We start from the raw sequence: 23,329 nt of genomic DNA on the forward strand, positions 1-23,329 counted from the left end.
GGGCAATAGTAGCTATTATTAAGGTCTTTTTAATAATTTAATAATGATTTATCAATTATAAGTCCATATAAGTTGTGAATTAATACAATAATGGTGTAAGGAACACATTCATTATTATTATTCATTATACCTGGCATAGCTAGCTTTTATGGATTTATTTGTGTGATTTTATTGTTTTAGCTTTTAAAATGTCCCATATCCTTTCATGTGATTTTGTCCTCTTGCTTTTATATGTGTTCTGCTTTTATTTATACTGACATTTAACGCTCTGAAATGTGCAGTTTTGCCTTACATTTGTGTTTTCAAAGGTGTTGTGTAAAGAAAAAATAATGCAGTTATCATTATTATTGTTATTGTTGTTGTTGCTGAAAAAAACTCCACTTTTTACCGTAGTAATATGTGGCACACAACTTACTTAGTATTTATATTTACGATAAATAAAAAAAATCGTCTTCCGATAATCGCGCGCTATAGTTGCTTTTATTTTGAAATGGTTAGCCGGAAGCGTGTGCGTCAATGTTTCCGCTTACCTCAGAGGTAATCGATGCGAGGTTAACTTCCTCCTCCAGTTCTGGCTTTTTGCCTTCGCAGCGATTCGAGTTGTGAAGTCCAGACGGTGCTAATGTGTGAAGAGTGGCACCGGAGAAAATGTCTCCTGGTTTATTATCTTCCTTAAATCCCAACACCGAGTGAATTTGTCACTTTTTTTATTGAATTTTTATCCCATCGAGGCTCCGCCAACGACAATGTTGGCGTCATGTAGGCTGTGCTCCCCAGACTTTGGAAAACAAATCGGGTATTGTCGGTGAATACTCGGGAGATGGCAGAATAGTTCGACCCTTGTCAGTCCCCGAGCCTTCGTTAGAGCACTTTGACAAGGTAAGTTTAATGATTTCGTGTCTAAAATGTCATTTTAACCAGTGTGTGTTTGTCCGACTGTGCTGTATAATGAGTGCAGACGTGGAGAAGTTTGCTGATTTCGTGGAAAAAGCTTCGTGACGCGCACTCACTAGAAACTCTGTCTCCCTCTGAGCTTTTCAACGCCTGCTTTTACAGTGAGACATATTTTATTCAGTTTAGCCACCACTTTCTGCTAATATTGAATAAGCTGAGTAAGCAGATGATTACATTTCTCTCTGTAAACCGTGCTATTTTGTAATGTCTGGGTCAAAAAGGTTGGTCTGGTTTGTGTGTTGATTAATAGTGATTGTCCCCTCTGACCACAGCAGCAGAGATGGGACGATATATGATATTATCGCGACAAAAAAAAAACACTTACAAAATTCCAATTGTGGTATTTTATATCAATTACTATGGAGAATGCAGAGCATAATTAATATGCATTGTTTGTGTATGCTCACTTGCTATCATTCAATATTTTTTTCTAGTCATTCCGGGATTTTTCCTTTCAGTTTAAAATCTTCTAAATGTATGTTTACTAACACATATATTATAACATTACATTTTTTTGTCAGTAATATAATCATCACAATTATAATGTGATTCTGATAAGCACACATCTTCACAACAACACAGAAAAAAAAAGGTCCCCTCTCTATTGCTGTAATTTCAATTCAACAATTAAATCAAGCTCCCAACGTTGCTGCTACTTGAGACTCTGTGAGAGTTTATTGTCATGCAAACTGTCTTTGGGAGGGTCGTTCCTGCTTGTGTCTCATCATTTCATGCTGAGCACATTTAACATCACAATTGTCCTGCAGGGGGTAAGAGCCAAAAGACATTAGGGAGCTTTCTGTGTGGGTTTAAGTTGTCTGTGCTGTAGTTTTTTTAACTACTATTTAAGAAACACTTAGAAAAATCATCAAAGGATTCTGCATACCAGAGGCAAACAATATTTGTAGACATGTTTTTATGAACTGGGGAACAATCAGCCCAAACAGGAAATGGTGATGAGAAGGTGCAAACTTCATTACTAAGGTGTTGATGCTAGCTGAAAAACACTCAGAGATAATTGAGCTGATTAAAAGATGTGTGAACGGGAATGTCTCACACTGAACTGTTGTTTTTCTCAGAATCAACTCACTGTGTTAGATCCTTGGTCCCACAAAAATTACATTTCTACATACTAATCAGGCTCCACCAGTAGTTCACATGAGTAGGGGGCATCTGTGTTTGCTGTTGAAATGGGAACATCCATTGTTTTCAGTTTTTATATCAAGTAAAAAGAAATAAAATGAGGCTATGCAATAATTTGAGGACTTTGTAGTCCTCAACGTGTGGGTCACTGTAGCCCAGCACTGTCTAATTTAGATTTAAAAGCCTCTGGAAGTTCCACAATTTAAAAAAAAAAAATGTTCCTGCAGTCATTCTCTGTCCACTGGTGTCCACTGTAAGAGAAACACAACTGCAATTTTCAGACAAGAGAAAGAAAAAAACAAAACATTTGAAACTGTCATAAGTACTAAACACTACCAAGACTAATTTGTTCTTGTGATTTTGTGAAATTGACAGTATCATTACATCCCTACATTGTAGCATTTGCATGACAGTCTGATTGGCAAACATATATAGTTATAGTGTCTGGCATGGTGGATATAAATCAGCCTGGATTAGCCTCTTGAAATTGATTTGAACACTTAATAACTCTCACCAGCTGATTCTGTAATACATGAGTAGTTGGTGGGCATTTAAAAACAGCGTAGGGACAATAACTGAAAAGGTTGATGTTGTTGTGCCTTAGTCTTTGATGGATTGTGAGATACTGATATTTCCGAGTCAGAGAAGTAACAGAAGGTCATGCCGGGGTTGGAGAAATCTCAGTTGAAGTTACTTGTCCTGGTGAGTGGCTGTATTAAGTGGCAGTTAATGGCTAGGTGTTTGTGTGGTTGGTTGATGAGCTGGACAGCGTAATCCCATAGCCGGCCAGTCTCTAGGGTCCAGCCTCATTGTGGGTGCCTGGCATTCGCAGCCACTTGTGGCGTCGAGTCTGGTTGATAGCGGTCGGATAAAGGGACGTCAGTCAGTCTGGGCTGAGATATGGTTCAACTCCAGGGGATCTCTGGGATCCTGTTCCTCTTAGCTGAGGTGACAGGCCCCAGCATGACAGTGTTGACTCACATTGCTATTGTGACTGGCCTCCTCCCCCTTCTCGTCTCCTGGTCTACAAAAATTGTATTGTTTGGATTTGGTTCGGTGTCATTGTTTCAAGAGCCAATGTCTCATGAGTCAAACAATGTATTTCCAACAATGGGAGTGGTATGGGCCAAACACACCTAAACTTTTCTTGGTGTTCTAGGGGCCTTCAGTCTTTCTCAATCTGGTTTTGTACTAATATTTGGTACCTGAGTAATGTATAATAGTAATTTTATTCCATCTCTCCATTTTGTGTAAACATGGATTAGGGGGAGGGGTGGCGTAGCTGGGATCTGTGAGAGTGGAGGGACTACCTCCACAAGCCTGTTTCTCTGTCTCTGTAAAAGGGCATAGATGTCCCAGGATGGTGGGACAGATGCAGACACTGTTGTGTTTCATATTCGCCTTCTAATGTAGAACACTGCCATGCAATCCAGAATCACACACTGGGACAACATTGTGTGGACCAGCATAAACTCAGGGTGAGTCTCCGTATTAAAGGTGCGATCATCCTACAGCATTATAGTGCAAGTCAGTTATTATTATTATTATTGGTGAAAAGTTGAAGTTTTCTATCACGATAAGGGGTGTTTAGATATGGGGACATAAATGTCCAATAGCAATGATTTCTTGCCTCGGTAATTTGGTTGTTAGAATCATCTGGCACTTTGGGTTGGAACAATGTGCATGTAGAGTGAGAGGGAAGCACTCACTTCAGAAAACCCTGAGAGAGCATTTGGGGGTTGGGTGGAGTGTGTGTGTCTGTATGCATATGTCTGTGAGGAATCAGGTTACACAGTCTGTCATTAACAAGAGAACTGCAGTTATGAGACCAAGATAGACTGCTTCAAGTCTGAACACGAGTCTGAGACTCTGCTTTTCTATGTAGGTGGCTTTCAAGGAAGGGGAGGGAGCATGGAAAGAGAGCAGGATTTGGTTAGCACCAACCCAAGCTTCGGCGATATTTCTTCAGCTTTTGGCCAGATGTATGTGTCTCTGTGTCATGCTGACTTACTAGAATTTTTTACAAGCAACAGACCTGGCATCCGATGAGGCAGCAGGCTCCAGAGAAACACAGCGTTTGGGTGAAATTTTGCTTCTACTCGATGATCTTTCTAGAAAGGGACCCTCTGTCTGCGGTGTTATTTTTAGTCAAAGAAAAAAAAAAATCATAAGCCTTATAATTATCATTAGACTTAGCAGCTCAAACACATGAGGAGAAATGCTGTCTGGGACTTGTGGGCACTGCAGTCTCAGCAGGACACGGGAAGTTAGAGGGAGAACGAGAACAAGATAAAAGACTGCCTGTGCATCTGCCAGATTTTAGTCTTGAATTAGTGTCTGCCATTTTGCATGTTCCTTGTCTTCTGGTGGCTCTGCACAGACTTATTGATTCCTTCTGTTCAGTTTCCAAATGTAGACGCACACTGGTGGAGACAGTGAGCGGGGAGACGAGACACTACTGTCTGCACAGATGCACACACACTCTCAGCTCTGCAGTGCTTCTGGCTCCCCTCCTCTCTCCTCACTAACCCCAGACTGCACTGGAGACAGTCGGCAATACACATTTTATGAGCCCTTCACTTGCTCCAGTGCTCTTCTCTTATCACTCAGCTGCTGTGGCTTTGTTTCATTTGCTGCCTCTCTCTGATCATCCCAGTTCCAGATATTGGCTCTAATTTTGTGCAGCCATTTTGTCAATGAATTGAAAATAATGTAGAGAAAGACTCTTCATCATAGGGTCGTAAGCTGCAGTAGTTCAGTTGTGATGGTGGTACTTCACCATCACATTGATGGGATTTACTCAAACAAGTCCAGTCCAATTATCATGTTTGGACCAAAATAACCTATTTTATAATTTTAAGAAAAACATAATAGTCATAGAACCCACAGACTAAAATGATAAAATGATGTTGTATTTGTTGCTGCTTAATGATTGTGGACATTTGTTTAATTTATTAACAAATAACTTACATCTCTTAAGCTTTGTCTATATGTGCTGAATCATATTTAAGATATTTAAGAGATCTATCCTCAGTCAGAATTTTCATTGACTTATTAATTAGTACAATAAATAAGACTTGATAAGCAGAAATGTTACCCAGCCCTAAATATGAAAGAACAGTTTATATCCTACTTTCTTATTTGTGAGCTTAAGATTAAGTTTGTAAGAGACTGTTAATCACTGGTCTTTTTCCTTAGAAGTTTCTCCTCTCTGGAAGACCAGGAAACTCTCAACCATAAAGACTCCATTGGCAGCAGGATGTAGTGACCCAGGTCAGTCACGCTACAGACCATAGTGCCGTTAACACATTCATTGTTTTGTTGCAAGTTGTTTGCTGAGTGATTATCATCACAGTGGTGAATGGTTTGGTCGATGTATGTCGGCTTAACTCCCTGAAACCTGTAGTGCGGTCTCTGCCAGATAGAGACCAGAATCTACCAGGTCTAAATATTTCCTAAGATTTGAGGATGAGCACATTCAATTCCCTGGACTGGTTGCCTGATTTACTCCTTTCATGAGGATGGAAATGTGTTAAAACGATGGACAGGGATACAAATCAAGGTGTCCTTTTGAGAAAAGTACTGCCCCAGAGCAGTGAACTTTGTGAGATGGTCGTTTTGGAGGGAGAATGTTTGTGCATTCCTCTGTTGGCAAACACAGCTCAGGGCCATAAGGACAGTATTTGAATTGGCCGTTTCAGATGTTTTGATGGCTGTGTGAAAATGAATGTCTAATTGCTATGGTGACCATTACGTAAAACACTTCACAATGCCGTAAAACCTGAGGAGTTGTGTCTCACGAGACTTCACACAAAACAAAGCTACCATAAATCTAACGAGAGCCACAGAAATCTTCTCCATAAATTTTACTGTGTTGTGCTTCGCTGTGCAAACAACCTTCAAAGTTTCTACATAATCATGAAACAGAACAATTGTCTGTGGGTTAGACTCTCCCAGACCATCAGTCTTTGTTTCTGTCTTCAAGTATCTCCCGTCTTCCTCACAACTGTTGCCCAGCAGTAATCTTGTCCTGTCTGCTAATAAATCACTTTGAGATACAGTAGAACTGATAGCAATCACTCAACTCAGAAAGGCTTTACTTAAATTGGTGGTGATTGTTGCAGAGGTGGGAGGTTGGGTGGAATCACAGCAGGAAGAAAAGACAGATGTCTCCGATTACATTTGGTCTTGGTCGAATATAGTGTCTGTTTGTGTGTGTGTGTGTATAATGACGGGCTTTGATTAAAAAATGTGACAATCCTAGAGTAGAGAAAATCTCACAATGCTTCTAAAAAAAATCTCGAAATCAGGAAAAATGTGGTATTACTGATGCAGGATAGAATGGCAAATGCAACATTAAGTGCAGTTTAAAAAACAAAAAACATTTCGTCAGACATCCACCACACAAACCGGCACCTCAAAAAACTGATATAGTGCAGCCTGACACAGATTTGTTATCTAGACTTTATTTAGACCGTCATTGCATGAACCCGCATGTTTGCTGTGTTCTCACCATGTTTAGGATCCTTCAGCCAAATACAAAGCAACCTTGCCACTAGATGACAGGACTAATCACACTTGTCGTAGATAAATTACATTAGAGATATTTTAGAGGTCACAGTGTGGTTTGGGGTTATGTCCTCACACACTCTAAAATAGTAATTTACTTTGAAAATCCAGGTTTAGTTCAGCAGTGCTGTCTTTTTAGATTGCAAGATTTAATTTCAATTCAGCACTGATATTGGAAGCATTGGTCTGCACCCCTGCCCTTGAAGAGAAGATTAATTTTATTTTACACTCAATTCAAAGTAAAAGAGGGTGTGTACTTGTTCAATGCAGTTTTCATTCCAAGTGTTATATTTGCATATAGGCAGAAAGTTGAACGTGTGGATTTGCTGAGCAGTATTGTGAATATGAAAGTGGGCTGCTGCAAAGAGAACGGCTTTTGCCCTCAGGTCTGTATTACACCCACAGCCATCTAGGAGCAAGCCATCTGTGTGTCCCTGATGGCATGCTGGCACTTTGGCTGTCTGGGTCGGGGACGGGGACAGGGACAAAAACAGCAGGCTCTGCATTGCCCCAGTCTTTGCCATTTTCCTCCCTTTCCCTCCTGCCGTTTGCTGCAGTTTCTTCGGTGCGCAGGCTATTTGTGCCATGGTAACTGTGCCAGCCTGCCAGCTCAGACGCAGATTCTACCTCTTGTCTCCCTCTTTGCCAGCATGATGACTCAGCAGCTCCTGCAGAGCTTCTAGCCTCCTCCCTGCTCAACCTCAGCGATACACCATGCTCATCAGACAGAGTAGTGTTCTGTCATTTTCTCCTTCCCCCGGACCTGAATACAAAACAGACCAAAAAAAATAAACCACCCAAACAAAATGTTTTGTATGCTATTGGGTCAGTTTTATAATGACACAGCATCAACAAATCCTTTATCCTTCATCAACAAGGTATAAGGTCCTTGTGGGAATGTGCACAGAACGGCACGATTGTCTTTTTGAGTTCTGTTGTACCACAAACAGCGTTTGATTTGCGTGGCAAGTTTAACAATCATTGTCTAATTACTTTAAACTCTGCTCAACTTCTCAGAGAAGTGCTCATTAAGGGGTTACAATGATACCCCATTGACTTGCAACTAAATTTATAGCTATATATGTTGGATGTATAGATAGATATACCGTTACAAGTATTGAGTCCGGTGCTCCCCCTGTGTACTCATATTTGCATTCATGAAACTGCTGTTACACTGCTGCACCTGACCGGATACCACTTAACTCATTCAAGTGAGCTGAGCAGGTGTGCGGCAATAAGCCAGTGTGTCACCAGTTTGGAAGTACGATGTCATCATTTATTGTCATGCTAGGTTTCTTGCTGCTGCAGCCATAGAGCACAGCCCACACCTTGCTCACCGAGTAAAGGTAATGTTCTCAATTGAATCAAAGGTTTACCAAACTGAACTGTACCGTGATGGAAACCAAGCATAAGAGAAGCAATGACGGCATGTTTAAACAGCAGTAGTATCTAATGTTGTATTTCGTTCACAGTGAAAGGGAGACAAACAATGGGATTAATGGTGTTATTATCATAGTGTCGGCAAGTACTCAAAATAAATTAATTTTACTTGCTTAGTCAGAAAAAAATGGTTTAGGTGCATCCCTAGTTACAAGTCACTGCTTTTTCACAAAATGCTACGCACAATTTCTTGAGCTAATTAGCTTAATAACACTGTTAGTAGTAGATGGTTGATAAGTAGACACTACAAATGCTACCAGTGCTGTTTCCCAACCATTTGTTTTGAATTTAGAATAAACAAAACATACATATTGATGGTAGCACTGTTTGTTCAGGTGGTTATTGATACTTCAGTACTACCCAGTGAGGATTTTACTTTCTTGATACCAAATCCAAAACCCTAGTAGAGGCCATGTGTTTTTAAATGAATTCAGAATAATGTGGATGTAGCATCAGTATTGTAGCTCATTCTTTCTACCACTACTTCACTGAATTACACGTAAATGAAAACCAGTAAAAAACAGCTTGACCTTCACAGAATGAAAGAAGGCACTGAAAGGGCCAGACTCACCATCACAACGTTCTCAGTGTTTACAAGTGTATTTATATCAGGCCATTCTTTTTAAGCTTTTGTAAAATAGTGTTTGTATTATAGTTCAGTAAGACCCATGACATAGTTGGTTCCAATAAAACATGAACATCTTCAGCTTCAGTTATAATTACCATGTGGTGGTTGCCTATTACAACACCACATTAGAGGATACAGGAAGAGGGGATAAAGGGAAAGATGGGGGTTGAGACAGATAGTGGGGGAAATAAGATCACAGCGTTGGCAGGATTTCAGCTCCGTGAAGATACACTGCAGAAGACTGCCAGAGAATTCAATACGCGAGGATAGACGGCTGCAACATACACGTACTCGCGTTCACATACAGAACACATTTGGTTCTGCAAATGCTAGCCCTGCTTCTCTCCTTCCCAAGAATCCCGTCCGAGGTTTCCAGTATCAGAACTAGTCCTGGCCATGTACTCATCAAGAAAACCTGTTAGCTTGTTTCATGATATATGACACCAGCTGACCATGCCTCATGTGTTTGCTGGATGTGGAGCAGTTTCCTTTAATTTTTCCGTGCTTACATACAATTAACAGTGTAAATAGAAATGCACACTGTACATTTTACAGGTGGGACCCACATGTTTGCAGTGCGTAGGCTGAAAGGTTTGTTGTGTACATACAACAAACATATAACATGGATAGCTGCTTGATATTTATTGCATGGCTCACTGCTTATGAGAGCTGATCCAAGACAAAATGTCTGCGTGGGGGAGACAAATTGAGACAGAGATTATTTCAATGCCTGTTGAGTGTCTCGCAGCTGTAAATGTAAACAAAAATGAAAAATGCAGCAAATCATTTACCTACATTAATTGAAGCCATGAAGTGGAGCCCTGTGACATGCTCTACTTAGTTAATTGAGGTGAGTTATTGATCTGCCAGCTGGTGTGAGGATATTCAGCTCTCTGTTGGCTTTCTACATGAATGATATATGAGTCAATAACAAGATGACTAGTCAGACAAAACCAGTTTATTTAGGGTCTAGCAAAGGGCTTCAGACTATTGTCTCTCACTCCCCTGCTTATCTCTTTGTCCTGTTTCCTTTTGCCTCCTAGCTTTTCAACAGCCCAGTCCACTGCCAGCATGGTGCCCTTCTTCCCCCTGTCCCCGTGGGTGCTGACACTAGACACCTCCTTGTCCCACTTCTTTGACTTTGCCCACCTCAGCCCAGTCTAGCCCATCTCTCTCTCTCTCTCTCTCTCTCTCTCTAGCCCTGTTTCATTCTCTGACCTCCTCAAGCCCTTCTGCCCACTTTCTGCCTCCACTGGCGCTCCCCCTTGTCCAGGGGGGGCGACAGAGCTCCTGATTATCTCTGTGTGGCAGCCTCTGTTTTGTGCTCTGATTAAGGTAGCAGCATGCAGTCTGTGTGTGAGTGGTCTGTACAGATGCAGCCATTGGGCTAATTCTAACACTACATGCTTAATCATTTATGTCTGGGAGTTGGGCACAAAGGCTTGAAGGGGGGTGGAATTAGCTGAGGGTGCTGGGGTATTTATCAGTGGCACAGATGCACTGAAGCTCATACACTCACACACACACTGCCAAGATAACGGCCCCTTGTGCTGAGTATGGCATAAGCGGGTCTCGCTCCAGGCTATGATGTTTCCACAAAACTGACATATTATATTAATAAAATGAGTCGTTAGAGGCCTTTTTCTTCCCTAGAGTTTACAATGTGAGCTAAACTATTGGTCGTAAATCTGTCACTGGGTAAACCAAAGCAAACAAACGCCAACTACACACCGTATGTTGATGCTGCTAGAGACACATTAAATATTGAAAGATAAGACTGTCTCCAGGTCTCTAAATGATAGTATTTGGGCACCCACACTCATTCTCCCCGCTGTGCTCCTCTTTCTCTTCCTCCTCCTCTCATGTCTGTCTGCTTCTCTCCCCTCACTGCCAAGCAGTCTGTCCCTCCAACACACGTACACAGAAACATGCACACACAAAGGCACAGCCAATAGGAGAGTACCAGTTTCCCCATTGCTTGCCAGTCAATGCCTTGTTGCCAGGACAACAGGAAGGCATGGGACCCACTTTATTTGAGTATTTTAAAGTTGTAGTTGACTTTTTTTCAAAAAAACAAGAGAAGGTCTTCCTTCTTTAAAATTGCTCTCAATAATATGCATAGGTCGACTGCTAATCCTGTTGATATTGCTCTCTTTGTCATCTTTCTTGCTGAATTATTTGATGACTAAGGTATTTTAAAGCATAATATAAATATTGCCATCCTTGCCATTTCAGACCCATTTGCCGACTTTGTTCAAGTGGCACTAATCACACATCCATTAACCATTTGTAGCCCAGCTCAGTCTTGGTGTTCAAGTTTTGTGTTTGTTTTCCTTCTCTTCTAGGTCCACAATGACAGCTGGCGACATGTTTCTCTTGGTTTTGATAGTCCTGGTTGTTCCCTGCTCTAGCTTGGAGGGTAAGTCTCACTCTCTTCCACCATCTCATCATATTTGTCTGAGAACACAGCTTTTAAATGTTCGACTTAAAGGGAGGATAGGATTCGGTTAACACAGATGGGCATTACCTGATTGAATTTATCATGCTTGCTACATCAGATAATAGTGTTTTATGTTGCAAAGCTATCCACCTCATTACAGTACAGTAGGTTACATATTGTCTTAAAATGTGTGCAGCGATAATGTTCCCCTTTCTTTTTTTTACCTAAATTATACCATCTATCAGCCTCTGTACCTTACTGTGCCCCTGTCAAGTATCTTACATCCACAGACCAAATGTTCACACATTTCTCCTCCTCTCATCACCTCCCCCTGTCTGTCTCCCTCTTTTCCACTGTCTCTCAGTGTTATTTTAAACAACTGCAGTGGTGGTGGAATGCAGTGGAAAGTGGAGTTTTTAGGTACTTGTCCCCATACCTACTCCCCATATACATGTATATTTTTTTCTTTTCTTGCAGGTGAGAGCAGTGAAAGGAACTTTGTATGTGTGTGTGATGGATCATCATGCGATAGTGTGGACCTGTGTTTTGGCCGACAGTGCTTCACCTCTCTTTCAATCCTGAATGGGGCATCAGTCCTTCAGAAGGGCTGCATTGTGGTTAATGAAGGGCCTCTGATCTGTGGAATCCCACCATCGCCTGACATGGTAGTACAATGCTGCTCTGGGGATTTGTGTAACATGAACGTCTCCTTGGAATCACATGGGAAAGGTGAGCTATTGGCTTTGTAACATTGTGAGAAATGCCCTGGATATAATTTTCAAAAAGGGTTCCTATAAATTCTCATGAAACACATCCCCTCAAGTGAATTTCATCTTTCACTCCTTGTAAACTGCCTTTGATATGTATATATTTTTTTTTCAACTTTAATTTCCATGGATGATCTCATTGAAACACTAAGAACAGCAACAAAACAATAGAGTAGGACATTCAGTAGAGATACAATAATGTTCTTCAAGTGGTAAGTGCAAGGAGATTTTTAATAGCCAGTGATGGCAAGAGCATTTACCCACAAACTCTCTCTAAAGGTAATTTAAAATCAGGGTTTAAGTGTTATTGTGCCCTCAACTGCATTTTACATTATCCATATTCTGTCTGCTGTCTTTCCTAACAAGTTTTGACTTTTTAAACAGTCAACACAGTGAGCTCCATATGTATATATATATATATATTTATATATATATATATATATATATATATATATATATATATATATATATATATATATATATATATATATATATCTCGTGACTGTGGTTAAAATCATTAAACCCATAGACCACATATAAAATATAGATGCCAACCATGAAATTAGAATATATTGAATAACCATTACAGGGCGAATTTGCTGTTTGCTTAAAGAACTCCATTTGAATGGAAGTCTATGGGGAAATGAGTCTACCTCTCACTTGATTTATAACCCAGTTAACATTTTCCTGAGGAGTTATTGGCCTCAGTCATTAATTTCAGGTCTTCTGCAATAGCACATGATGGCAATTTTGTTAGAGGAAAATAGATGATAAAACACGGCACATATGAATGGACACCAGTGTGATTGACTGCTGGTGTTGTCCAATAGGAACTCTGGTGATGCCGATGAACTTTGAATTGCACAGGGATATGTTGTGGCCAAATCACGATTCTTGAGGCTTCAAAACAGGTGTTGACATTCTTATTGGTGACATCCCAACCAGTTACCACTTAAAATAACACCATATAATATACAAAACAACTGGATACATAGATAACGTGATGCCAAATATATACAGAGTTGCATATGAGACGGTGACATTTCATGGAAAGCGTAGTATTCATGCACATCATGTCTCACTATTATCTATTCACATGAGACGCGATTCTAATTATGTGTAAAATAAAACTCAGCATATTTGTTTGTATTTCATTTTGAATAACTATAATTGATGAAAAGATAGCATGATATAATTAACTAATTTGTACTTGGCAGGAAATGTTTGAGTGTTCTCCCAACAGCCATAGAAAACTACAAATGTTATATTAGCAGGCTGGATTACAGAGAATGTAATATTTTCCTCATACATTTAAACGTCAGCAGCCTCTTCAATAGCTGGCCAACACAGTCATTTTCAACCTGCATGTTTTCTGATCTGAAAGAATGCCATTTAATTTAATGGCATACTAATGGTATTGCTCTAATGGGTTTCCCCATATCTCTTTCTGCTGTTATCAGATACAGAACTGTCTGCTGGCAGACCAGTCCTCAGAGACCAGGAGTGTGTGTGTGAGGGCGGCGTGTGTGAGCGTGACCATCGCTGCACAGGGCAGCAGTGTTTCTCCTCTCTGAAGATGATTGATGGGGTGGCTGTCCAACAGAAGGGCTGCCTGAGGGACAATGAGGAGGGCAGAACCACCTGTGCCGTACCACCTTCATCGGCCCATGTTATAAAGTGCTGCCAGGGCCATCTGTGTAACATGAACGTCACTGTGCAAGCTCCTGGGAAAGGTGACTTTGTACACATTGTACACAATTCTCTTGGCTGCTGTTTATGATGGCCCTTATGTTTCTTGGTTATTTATATGTATACTTGTTATAACTTGGCGTGTCTTGTTGTTAATGTTATTATTCTGCCTGTGTTTAGTCTATGTTTACAGAACCGGTGTAACATTATGTGTATGCTGCCTCTTTTATCTGAAAAAAGGATCTGTCGAGCAAGAAGCATTTATCCCTTCAAACCATGAAACGACTGGGTTTTTTGAGTAGTAGAATTAACTTCTGAGACTTTTTGTCATACTCCAGCCTTTACAAGTTGCTATTGCCTCCATCTATCTTGACAGAAAACGAATCACTTCATGTCAGCACTGCTATAATGAGAAAAACAGAGAGAGTCGTGTGGCACTGATAGGCTTAATCAGCACTGTCAGAACTTTGACAATATACCACTGCAATTTAAACTCTTGTATAATTCCCTCTTTTTGAAGAAACTCTCTTTGCAGTTGCACAGTTTACTTGTTAAATACTAACCTTGTTTTCTTCCTGAATCTTTGCAGAGGAGGAAGTGAAGGCCCTGATTAAACAGGAGCATGAGTGCGTGTGTGAAGGCACCTCATGTGAAACTGGCAATCGCTGCATGGGCCACCAGTGCTTCTCCTCCCTGACAGTCAACGGGGGCTCCTTGGTGTACCAGAAGGGCTGTTTTAAAGTCTATGAGCAGAGCACGTTGACCTGTAAGACCCCACCTTCCAGGGACCAGATTGTGGAGTGCTGCCAGGGGCCCCTGTGTAACATGAACAGCACTGTGGAGTTGCCTGTCAAAGGTACAGTAATATACTCCCCTAAATGCAACACAAATACAGTTTATTTCTGAACTGTATGCTTAATCTGTTGGTGTCAACGAAAATGCGAGTAGTGTCCATGTAGTTCAGCCATTGCTGTGTTTTAGAAGTAACATATCATCATTTTCTGCTGAGTTGGCCAATGCTATTCTGTACCGCTTCTGTTGGCCTGATTTACACCTCTGCGTGGTCGTCTCACTCCTGGCACCCCATGAAACAGAAGTGACGGGGCAGACGGGGCAACTCGAATACTATTTAGTCATGGTCCACTTCCCACCTGTCCTCTCGGAGGCTGTCAGAGCTGGCTGACGCAAGCCAAGAGGGTGCAGCCACCTGAGAGTGAAGGAGAAGCAGGCAACTAAACATAGAGCTATTGTTAACCGTTTAATCTCTTTTCATTTTTACTTTCTCTCTTCATGAAGGACTATTTGAACCTAAAATTACTCTCAAAATGCGTCCTATGTGACCTCTAATTCCCTGTTATTTTGTAAAATAATCTCAGTCGAGATTAGCTTTTCCGCTCCATATCAACTACCCTACTTAAAAATGTACATCAATTTTAGTGACACTGGGCATGTATGTATGTGCCAGTGTAAACTGAAAACTGATTTAGAAAGTACTGCTAACAAGAGTCAACAATGGTGAAAAGCAAGTGAACTGAAAATGAAAAGAAAGTGCTAAATGAGCCCTTTGTTCACAGCTGATAGTCGAATTGTGGCTCATATGAACCGTTTAGGAAGTGAAGGCAGGTAACTGTCATCATTTCTAAAGACCACACTAAGACACTTCCATTCAACTGCACCGGCTTGTTGAATGTGTTACTAGTTATGTGCATTTGAGAGAAAGAGTTCATTATGTGAGTTGGGAAAAGGGGATCATTGTCTATGCTCCAGGCAGAGCTGAGGACTCTTTCCCTTGGAATTTTTTTGGAAAGTGTGAATGGCGGTCAGTTCTTGAGGCTGAGATTTTCTTGCACTCTTACCCTCAATTGGTTTTCTGAGAAACTGAGTGCGTAAATGTGCATGATCAAGCCCCAGCATGTGTTGTCAGAATTAAAACAATTATTTAAATTAAATTGAATTGAATCCAATATGTCACATTTTGTGTAATATGAATAGGCTCACATGAATGACCTAAAGAATTTCACACATTTGAAATCTTTCTCCACCCTCATAGCTGATGAGCTGCCAAACTACAGTGTGACCACCCTGACTGTTGTCATTGTGGCGCCCATCATCGTCCTCATCATCCTCTCCGCTATCGCGATCCTGGTGTTCAGACGCATTCACCACAACCAAATGGAGAGATTAACATCCCGAGATGCTGAATATGGAACTATTGATGGCCTCATAGCATCAAATGTGGGGGAGAGCACTCTGGCGGTGAGTAGTGGAATTATCAAGAGTTCACCGTCAGCACAAGAGAATGTCTCCCATATATGAAAATTTAGATTATCTTAAGTGCTTGTTTTTTTATGAAAGCCACCACAAAGGTTTTATTTGAACACCAGAAAAAATAAAGATTTTGTTGCTGTCTAGTGTTTAAAAATGACCTGTCAATTATTCAAAATAGTGAGAGCACATCACTGTGTTGGGATTTTGGGTGGTAGGTTGAGTGCTTGTTGTGTGTCACTCTTTAGATGTATATGTGTGCACTAGTACTGGAAGTTGGATGGAAAACCCCCTTCTAAAATTATGTGTTGTGTTAATTTGGGGGATTGTGCTGTCCGATTATGGGACTTCTACCTATTTTGTGATTTTCTAATCCAGCTTTGTGATCAAGGCATTCATGCGGTGGCACTGTAATCAACAGTTAAAATCTTCTGTGCTGTGTTTGAACCAACATGGCACGAACCCTAAACTGACGACATCTTGTAGCTGCGTAGACATCTTTTTTTCTTTTTAACAAAATGGTTGTCAAATGAGACTCGTCACCCTTTTAGCTATTTAAACTACAGAGTACTTTAAGTCAATTCAGAATTAAACAAGTTTGTTAGCTCTTTATTGTTAAATGTCATAATTTAGCTCTCCTCTTTATTTCAGTAAATGTTATGAACATATTGACACAGATACAGAGAAGGTTACAGTCTGGAATTTAGTTGAACTCTTGAGTGCGGGCACTTCTTGTGTAAAACTTGTTTTGCATCTTCTCAGTCATTTTTCCAGTTGGTTAGAGGAATGTCTTTTTGCTGTTTATTTTCTCTCCACTCAACCGTGGACTGCAAGTTCTCTTGAGAGTGGTTTGTGTTTTGAGGCCCGCTAAGCCGATCCAGAGTTTAGGTGGAGTCCTGTGGTTAGCGTTTAGTTTTGAAAGACAACCCAGCACATTTATTGGCTCCCACACTGTGTAATCATGTTGTATGCTCACAGTCTAGTTTGTGCCCGAACAAAATACATGGCTGTTGTCATCCATTTTGTGATCCCATGTGGTTATAAAAGATGTTATTGTACTGTAGTGCAAGTTTTTTTTTAATTTGTAGAAGCCTTTGCTGTCATCTGTGTAAGTACGTGTAAACTTGTCAAACCTTTGCTTATTAGCTTTATGAACCTTGCAAGTAACATGTCCAGTTAGAGTATGGTCATACATGTGCAGAGAGGAGTAGTTTGTTTTGGCTTTTATTCAAGCTCTTTCCAAAGTCCATCAATACACTTGGCAACAGAAGGGTCCAAACATGGAGCAGCAGAAGGGTTTTCTCAGCATAATTAAAAAGTGCCTGGCAGCAGCATGAGAAATGTTATTAGCTACAGTGGTTTAACTGTGAAAAGCAAATCAGACTGAACCACATATGCCTGTCCCTCTGCAGTCAGCTGCCCAGAAGTCATCTGTGAATACAACAATATTGCAGTACTCTGATTGCTCTGCTACCTAACAGCCTTGTCCAGATATATCTTCCTAAAAACAATGCTCTCTCTGCAGAGTAGCTCGTCATTCATTTTGTGGCATCTGTCCCTCATTCCTGTGTTGAGATTCCAAGTAGTCTCTCGGCATCGCCGCGTCTTTCTGTTGTTTTCGTCGGAGTGTGCAGTCATTGTTGTTGCTCAGCAGCTCCTGTCTCTGTGGGTGTGTACTGCCCTCCTGTGGCAGCACCAGTGCGCTGCACATTTTAGAGCAGAGATAAAAATAAAAGGCTTAGCAGCGATGCACCTGTTTTGGAGTTTGGATTTGGCTGATGGATTAGATAAAATCGCCAGCACCCACACCGGTCAAGAGGGAGGGGGATAGCACTTCTGATGTTTACTCAGCAGGGGGCACTCTGCACCTTCAGCAGTGACACACACTTAGACTCAAATACTCAGCGTATTCCCGTCCATCCCCTGTGGGTGCCACATCAAAGGAGGCCTGCTTGTACTAGTATTTGATCCGTCCCACAAGCTCCTTATTTCGTCATGTTTAGCCTTGAGCCAAACATGACGAGCTACAAGGTTTCATTTAGATGACGCACATTGAAATACACATGTCATGTCGTCTTTATTCCTGTCTTTTTCTTTCCCCAGGATTTACTGGATCATTCGTGCACTTCTGGTAGTGGCTCAGGACTTCCATTCCTTGTTCAGAGAACTGTTGCTCGACAAATTACACTCAATGAGTGTGTGGGTAAGTGTCCTGGTCAAGGCTGTTTTTTTTACCTCCGTAAAAACTAATTTAGCTTTCTCATTCTTTTTAAATTAGTTACCGACAAAGGGGCCCGCTCCCAAAAAATGTGATTTTCTTTTAAAAGAAATGTGGTCCTCGCCGGTTTAAGCCTCAGAGCAGCCGTGTCACACATTCAAATACAGTTTTTCTATTGGTGCATATCATGTCGATGGTTCTCTTCCCATTCAAGTCAATGGGAAAGATACATTGTAGATCCCACTGTATAATGTCAGACCAGTAAAACAGTGACACATTGTGTAAATTCTTCCTTGAATGAGTATGACCGGTTATAAAACTGGATTTTTTTGGTGTACATGTCTACTGATGATGATTCATTCTCCTGTGCTTCCGAGTTAATTGAATACATGGAAAACAAGTACTTTCTGTACAAGAAACATCAGTTTGAAGTACATATTGTGGTTGCAAAATGGATAAGGGCTGTGGGGTTTCTTTCTGAGAGTGAGCCAGCCCAGTATAACTGTGCAATAGTTCCAGCAATGGTGTCCCTTGAGCCAAGATTGCCCAAACTTGAGTTTTGATGAGTTGTTGTGTCTTAAGTGCCTTTTACAAATGGAATAAACATGTTGTCATAGTCTTCAGGGTTCAAGGTTAACTCGTATTGCAACAAGAGGTTAACTCATTGTGCTACACCACTTACAGTGTCCGTTACTGCCCTATTAGAGAAAAGAGTAAAGCAAGGTAGAAAAACTTGACAGAAAACATGATTTGTTTCTGTCTGTTCATTTGGCCCGTTTGTTTTTTGTCTTGCAGGTAAGGGCCGTTATGGTGAAGTGTGGCGTGGTCAGTGGCAGGGGGAAAGTGTTGCTGTCAAAATCTTCTCCTCCAGAGATGAGAAGTCCTGGTTCAGAGAGACTGAGATCTACAACACAGTGCTGTTGAGACACGAGAACATCCTTGGTATGTAAAACTTGTTGACTCGGGTCAGAAAGTAATACATGTTAAAATATCAATATGTATCGAGTTAACTTATTGCATCTACATCTGTAAACATAGGCTTCATAGCTTCGGACATGACCTCGAGGAACTCCAGCACTCAGCTGTGGCTCATCACTCACTTCCATGAGATGGGCTCTTTGTACGACTACCTTCAACTCAGCACCCTTGACGCATCCAACTGCCTCCGCATGGCGCTCTCCATCGCAAGTGGCCTGGCACATCTCCATGTGGAGATCTTCGGCACTCAGGGCAAACCAGCCATCGCCCACCGAGACCTTAAGAGCAAAAATATATTGGTTAAAAAGAATGGACAGTGCTGCATTGCTGACCTTGGTGAGAATAGTTTTCTGTATTGTCACAGTATATTTTTTCACCTCTTTTTTTGCTTTTATATGCATGTATATCATTAAGTTGCACCAGTTACTACAAACATTCATAATTTAATTATGCAAACATTTATAAATTCTAGTGGAGGAACCAGAAGTGTACAGGCATTTACTGAGTGAGGCTGAATGTTAGGCAAATGTTTATTAAAGAGTCTACTAGACATATTACCATTAAATTAAATAGTGCTCATTAAAATAAACACTACACTGTGAATTTCCATAACAGTGAAGCTGCAGAAATGGCTAATTTAATGTTTTTGTGTGTGGGATTTGCATAAGAGTTGCATTTGCAGTGTTGTCACTCCACTCCTCGCATCTTTCCTCTCACTGTAATTATTGTGAATACTGGAAGAATAACCGCTGTTAAATGAACCTCTCAGCCCTTAACCAAAACTCATTTAAGAAGAACTCAGGCCACTTCATCCAATAAGCCTATGTTCCCTCAGCAGATACTTGAATAAAATTTCAGGTACAAGCCATAACAGGCTTGACATGGTTACAAGATTGATGCAATAAATTCTGCTCCCGATGACGCATTTCGCTGTCCTGACGAATATGGCAGTAGTTGTTTGTCTCCCAGGAGGCTTGTTGTATGTGAGTGCATCCTATGTGGAGTGAAGAGGACTGTTTACAACAAACAAAGTAGTGATTCAGCATTAAATCTGCTCATAATGTGTTTTTGTAAAATCATTTACTCAGAGCAGATAATGGACTTTCACAAAATAATAAGTGTTCGATGCCATTTTGGTGCTAAAGTACTTATGATAGATATGATGGGTTGTGTGTAGGAAGGGGATCTTCAAAGTCTTTGTGTCTTGTCCTATTAGGTCTGGCAGTGATGCATTTTCAAGACACCAACGAGCTGGATGTGGGGAACAACCCTAAAGTGGGCACAAAGCGCTACATGGCCCCCGAGGTCCTCGATGACTCTATCCAGATGGACTGTTTTGAGTCCTACAAGAGAGTGGACATCTGGGCTCTGGGCCTCGTCCTGTGGGAGATTGCCAGAAGAACAGTCAGCAATGGTCAGTAACACAACCTGTTGGATTCAGTGACACTTATAAAATCATTTAGTCCATGAACACGGTCAACTCTCACATTGCATTACCTATGAGTGCAGACTGCACACAAGCATTCCACCCCTGGCTGATTGTACTCAGTTCCATTGTAAGTCACTTTGGATAAAAGCATCTGCTAAATGACATGTAATGTAATAATGTAAAGCAAACACCTCCAGTTTGCATTTGATTATCTGCCTTTTTAATAAATCATCTCATAATCTGATGATTATACACCTTAATGTCTTTCTAAGTTCATCAGTTGTCAGTATAACTACTATTTTACTTTTTTATTTGAAGAGATGCGACTCCAGTCATGAAATACTGCATGTTCTTCTGTACTCGCAGGTATTGTGGAGGACTACAAGCCGCCTTTTCACGACGTGGTCCCAAGTGATCCCAGTTTTGAGGACATGAAGAAAGTTGTGTGTGTGGATCAGCAGAGGCCCAACATCCCAAATAGATGGTTTTCAGACCCCGTAAGTCAATATTTAAACCCTGTAAGTAAATATTTCTGCTCTCCCAGGAAAAAAAAGCTCATCGATATATTTCTCCAAATTCACTTCCAGACTTTATCCTCCATGGCCAAACTCATGAAGGAGTGCTGGTACCAGAATCCGTCAGCCAGATTGACAGCGTTGCGCATCAAAAAGACTCTCACAAAGATCGACAACTCTCTGGACAAAATCAAAACAGACATTTGAGCCTGCCTTGAAAAGACGAGACAGACGTACACTAAAGGCCTTTAGATACATCATGAGGGTGGACCAGCGTCGAGAAATCTCAACAATCAAAAGACTTGGATAGGATCAGTGCCCTTATAGTGGCACAGACCGATATTTATTTTGAAACACTTGGCAGGACACATTTTGGCATCCAAAGATGGCTTACCGGGCATTCCTGAGACTGCCAGTGGTCTTGGAAAATAGGAAAATATCTACTCCACTTATAACACTGTTAGGGACGTTCTTCAAGGAAGAAACTGGTTACCTGGGCATTTCAGTAGGCTTGTATTTGTTAGAACTACAGTTTTTTTTCTTATTAGGTTGGAAAATGTCATTAACATATTAGCAGCATCACTTTATCATTATGTTATAGTACTTCAGTTTTCCTTTGATTTATCGTGGATTGGTTTGGGAAAGAAGTCAACTTGCCAACTGCGCTTGCCAATTTACCAAGCATACTTTTTTATAAACACTAAAGTCTGGTTTATACTCGTCGTCATCAAAACTATGGATCCAAAAGTTCTCGCGACACTAATTGACAAACACAGGGAAGGAGTCTGATGTCAGCATTATCAAAGGCTGTTTGGGGGTACAGACACTTTCCAAATCTATCTCTTTTACGACCTTAATACAGCATATTAGACAATATATTTTTTTTATACATATTTAACCTTTATTTTACTTGGTAACCCTAACCCATGTCACATTGAGATCAGAGACAGTGTCTATTAAACAGCATCATATGTGTGAATTGTGTAAATTAGTCAGACTTAAAGGTCAGGACCCTCAGATGGCTCACAGGATGAAACGTACAGAAAATAAATGTGATTTATTTATGAAAAATATGTCTCGTTAATCTCTTTAAAAATAATATTAGGTGTCGCAGAACTGAATGAATCTGCTTTTTGTCAAAATATATATATTGTGAATTGGGATGCAACGATATGTCGCCTCTAAAAAGTGAGTCCCCGTATAATAAAATGCTAGTGTAAATAAAAGGTTACAATGTTTAAAAACAAAAAAAAAAAAGCAGTTCCCTTAAGTTATTTTTTAGACAAAGTTATTCATAGCAGACACTGTTACAGCAAATACTGATCAACACTGCATTAGTACCTGAACATAGGCTCTCATCTACTCTAATGTAACCACTAATGTATATGCATCGTTATTTCCAGAAATATGCTACTTGTTGACTTCCGGCTTATCCACACGCCTCGCGGTCCAGAGCATATTGACATTTGACGTTGCCTCACGCGAGTATAAACAAGGCTTCAGGGTCACAGCATGTAGTGTTTTACTTTGTGTCATGCACTCCTGTTTACAATGCTGTCAGAACAAGTTTCTCAGGATCTCACGGATCCTCTCCACATTCTAGCTGTACAGATGTCTATCAGTGGCGCTGCCCTTTTCCTCACTCGTCCATCAGAAAGGAACTCCCGCCGCAGATTTTTTTTAAATATTGAATTATACCGTATACCTGTTCAACGTTTTTGTTTCTTCAGCTTTACAGACACAAACAGCTAAAAAAGAACAAATAAAATATCTGCTAGGTGACGCTGAGCTCGTGTTCTCCAGAGGCCTGTGAGTGAAGCCTGTAAAGCCTGTATACCGTCTTAACGCGTGCATTGTTGTCTTAATGCGTGCATTGTCAAGTAAATGAAGTCAAACTTCAGCTTTTTTTTTTATTATTATTATTTCTTTAACATTTTATATCAATTAGTGATTTATATGAATTAAATAGAAAAAAAGTATTTAATCTGTCTCACTTGTCTTGATCAGTTTGCTCCATCCTGAAGAATCCTGAAGCTATTCATGGTACGTGCTGCCTCTGATCTCTTGATTTTTCTTTTTCTATCTAGCTCTTTCATGATGCCAGGGTTTTAAGTGACATTTATTTTATTCTGACTATTACTTGATTGTACAATAGCTTGTGATGTTGTGTATGAATTGTGTCTCTAACTTTGGTCTCTGACCACAATCAGCTGCAATACTAATGACACTCACTTCACCATCTGCAGTTTTAGCTTTATGTTCCGTACTCTGTGCTAAATAGCAGATGTCTAATA

General features: G+C 40.6%; 1 protein-coding gene across 1 annotated transcript; it reads left to right on the forward strand.

Moving 5' to 3' along the window:
* The first annotated feature begins 541 nt into the window (after positions 1–541).
* On the forward strand, positions 542–23,081 carry LOC122765511 (activin receptor type-1-like). The gene is made up of 13 exons (XM_044019801.1): positions 542–879; positions 5,296–5,370; positions 11,080–11,153; positions 11,652–11,903; positions 13,402–13,674; positions 14,220–14,486; positions 15,681–15,886; positions 17,999–18,098; positions 18,909–19,055; positions 19,152–19,427; positions 20,308–20,505; positions 20,887–21,017; positions 21,108–23,081. Exons 3-13 carry the CDS (start codon positions 11,087–11,089, stop codon positions 21,240–21,242), a joined length of 2,052 nt encoding a protein of 683 aa, XP_043875736.1. The 5' UTR covers positions 542–879; positions 5,296–5,370; positions 11,080–11,086; the 3' UTR covers positions 21,243–23,081.
* Positions 23,082–23,329: the final 248 nt, after the last annotated feature.

Source organism: Solea senegalensis, linkage group LG2, assembly GCF_019176455.1.
Source record: "Solea senegalensis isolate Sse05_10M linkage group LG2, IFAPA_SoseM_1, whole genome shotgun sequence".
NCBI classification, from domain to species: domain Eukaryota; kingdom Metazoa; phylum Chordata; class Actinopteri; order Pleuronectiformes; family Soleidae; genus Solea; species Solea senegalensis.

Bases quoted from the DNA above. Each gene is read 5' to 3' on its own strand.
- LOC122765511 (XM_044019801.1), top strand. From the start codon at position 11,087: ATGACAGCTGGCGACATGTTTCTCTTGGTTTTGATAGTCCTGGTTGTT. The intron at 11,904-13,401 runs GTGAGCTATTGG...TGCTGTTATCAG, and splicing joins CTTGGAATCACATGGGAAAG to ATACAGAACTGTCTGCTGGC. The intron at 18,099-18,908 runs GTAAGTGTCCTG...TTTGTCTTGCAG, and splicing joins TACACTCAATGAGTGTGTGG to GTAAGGGCCGTTATGGTGAA.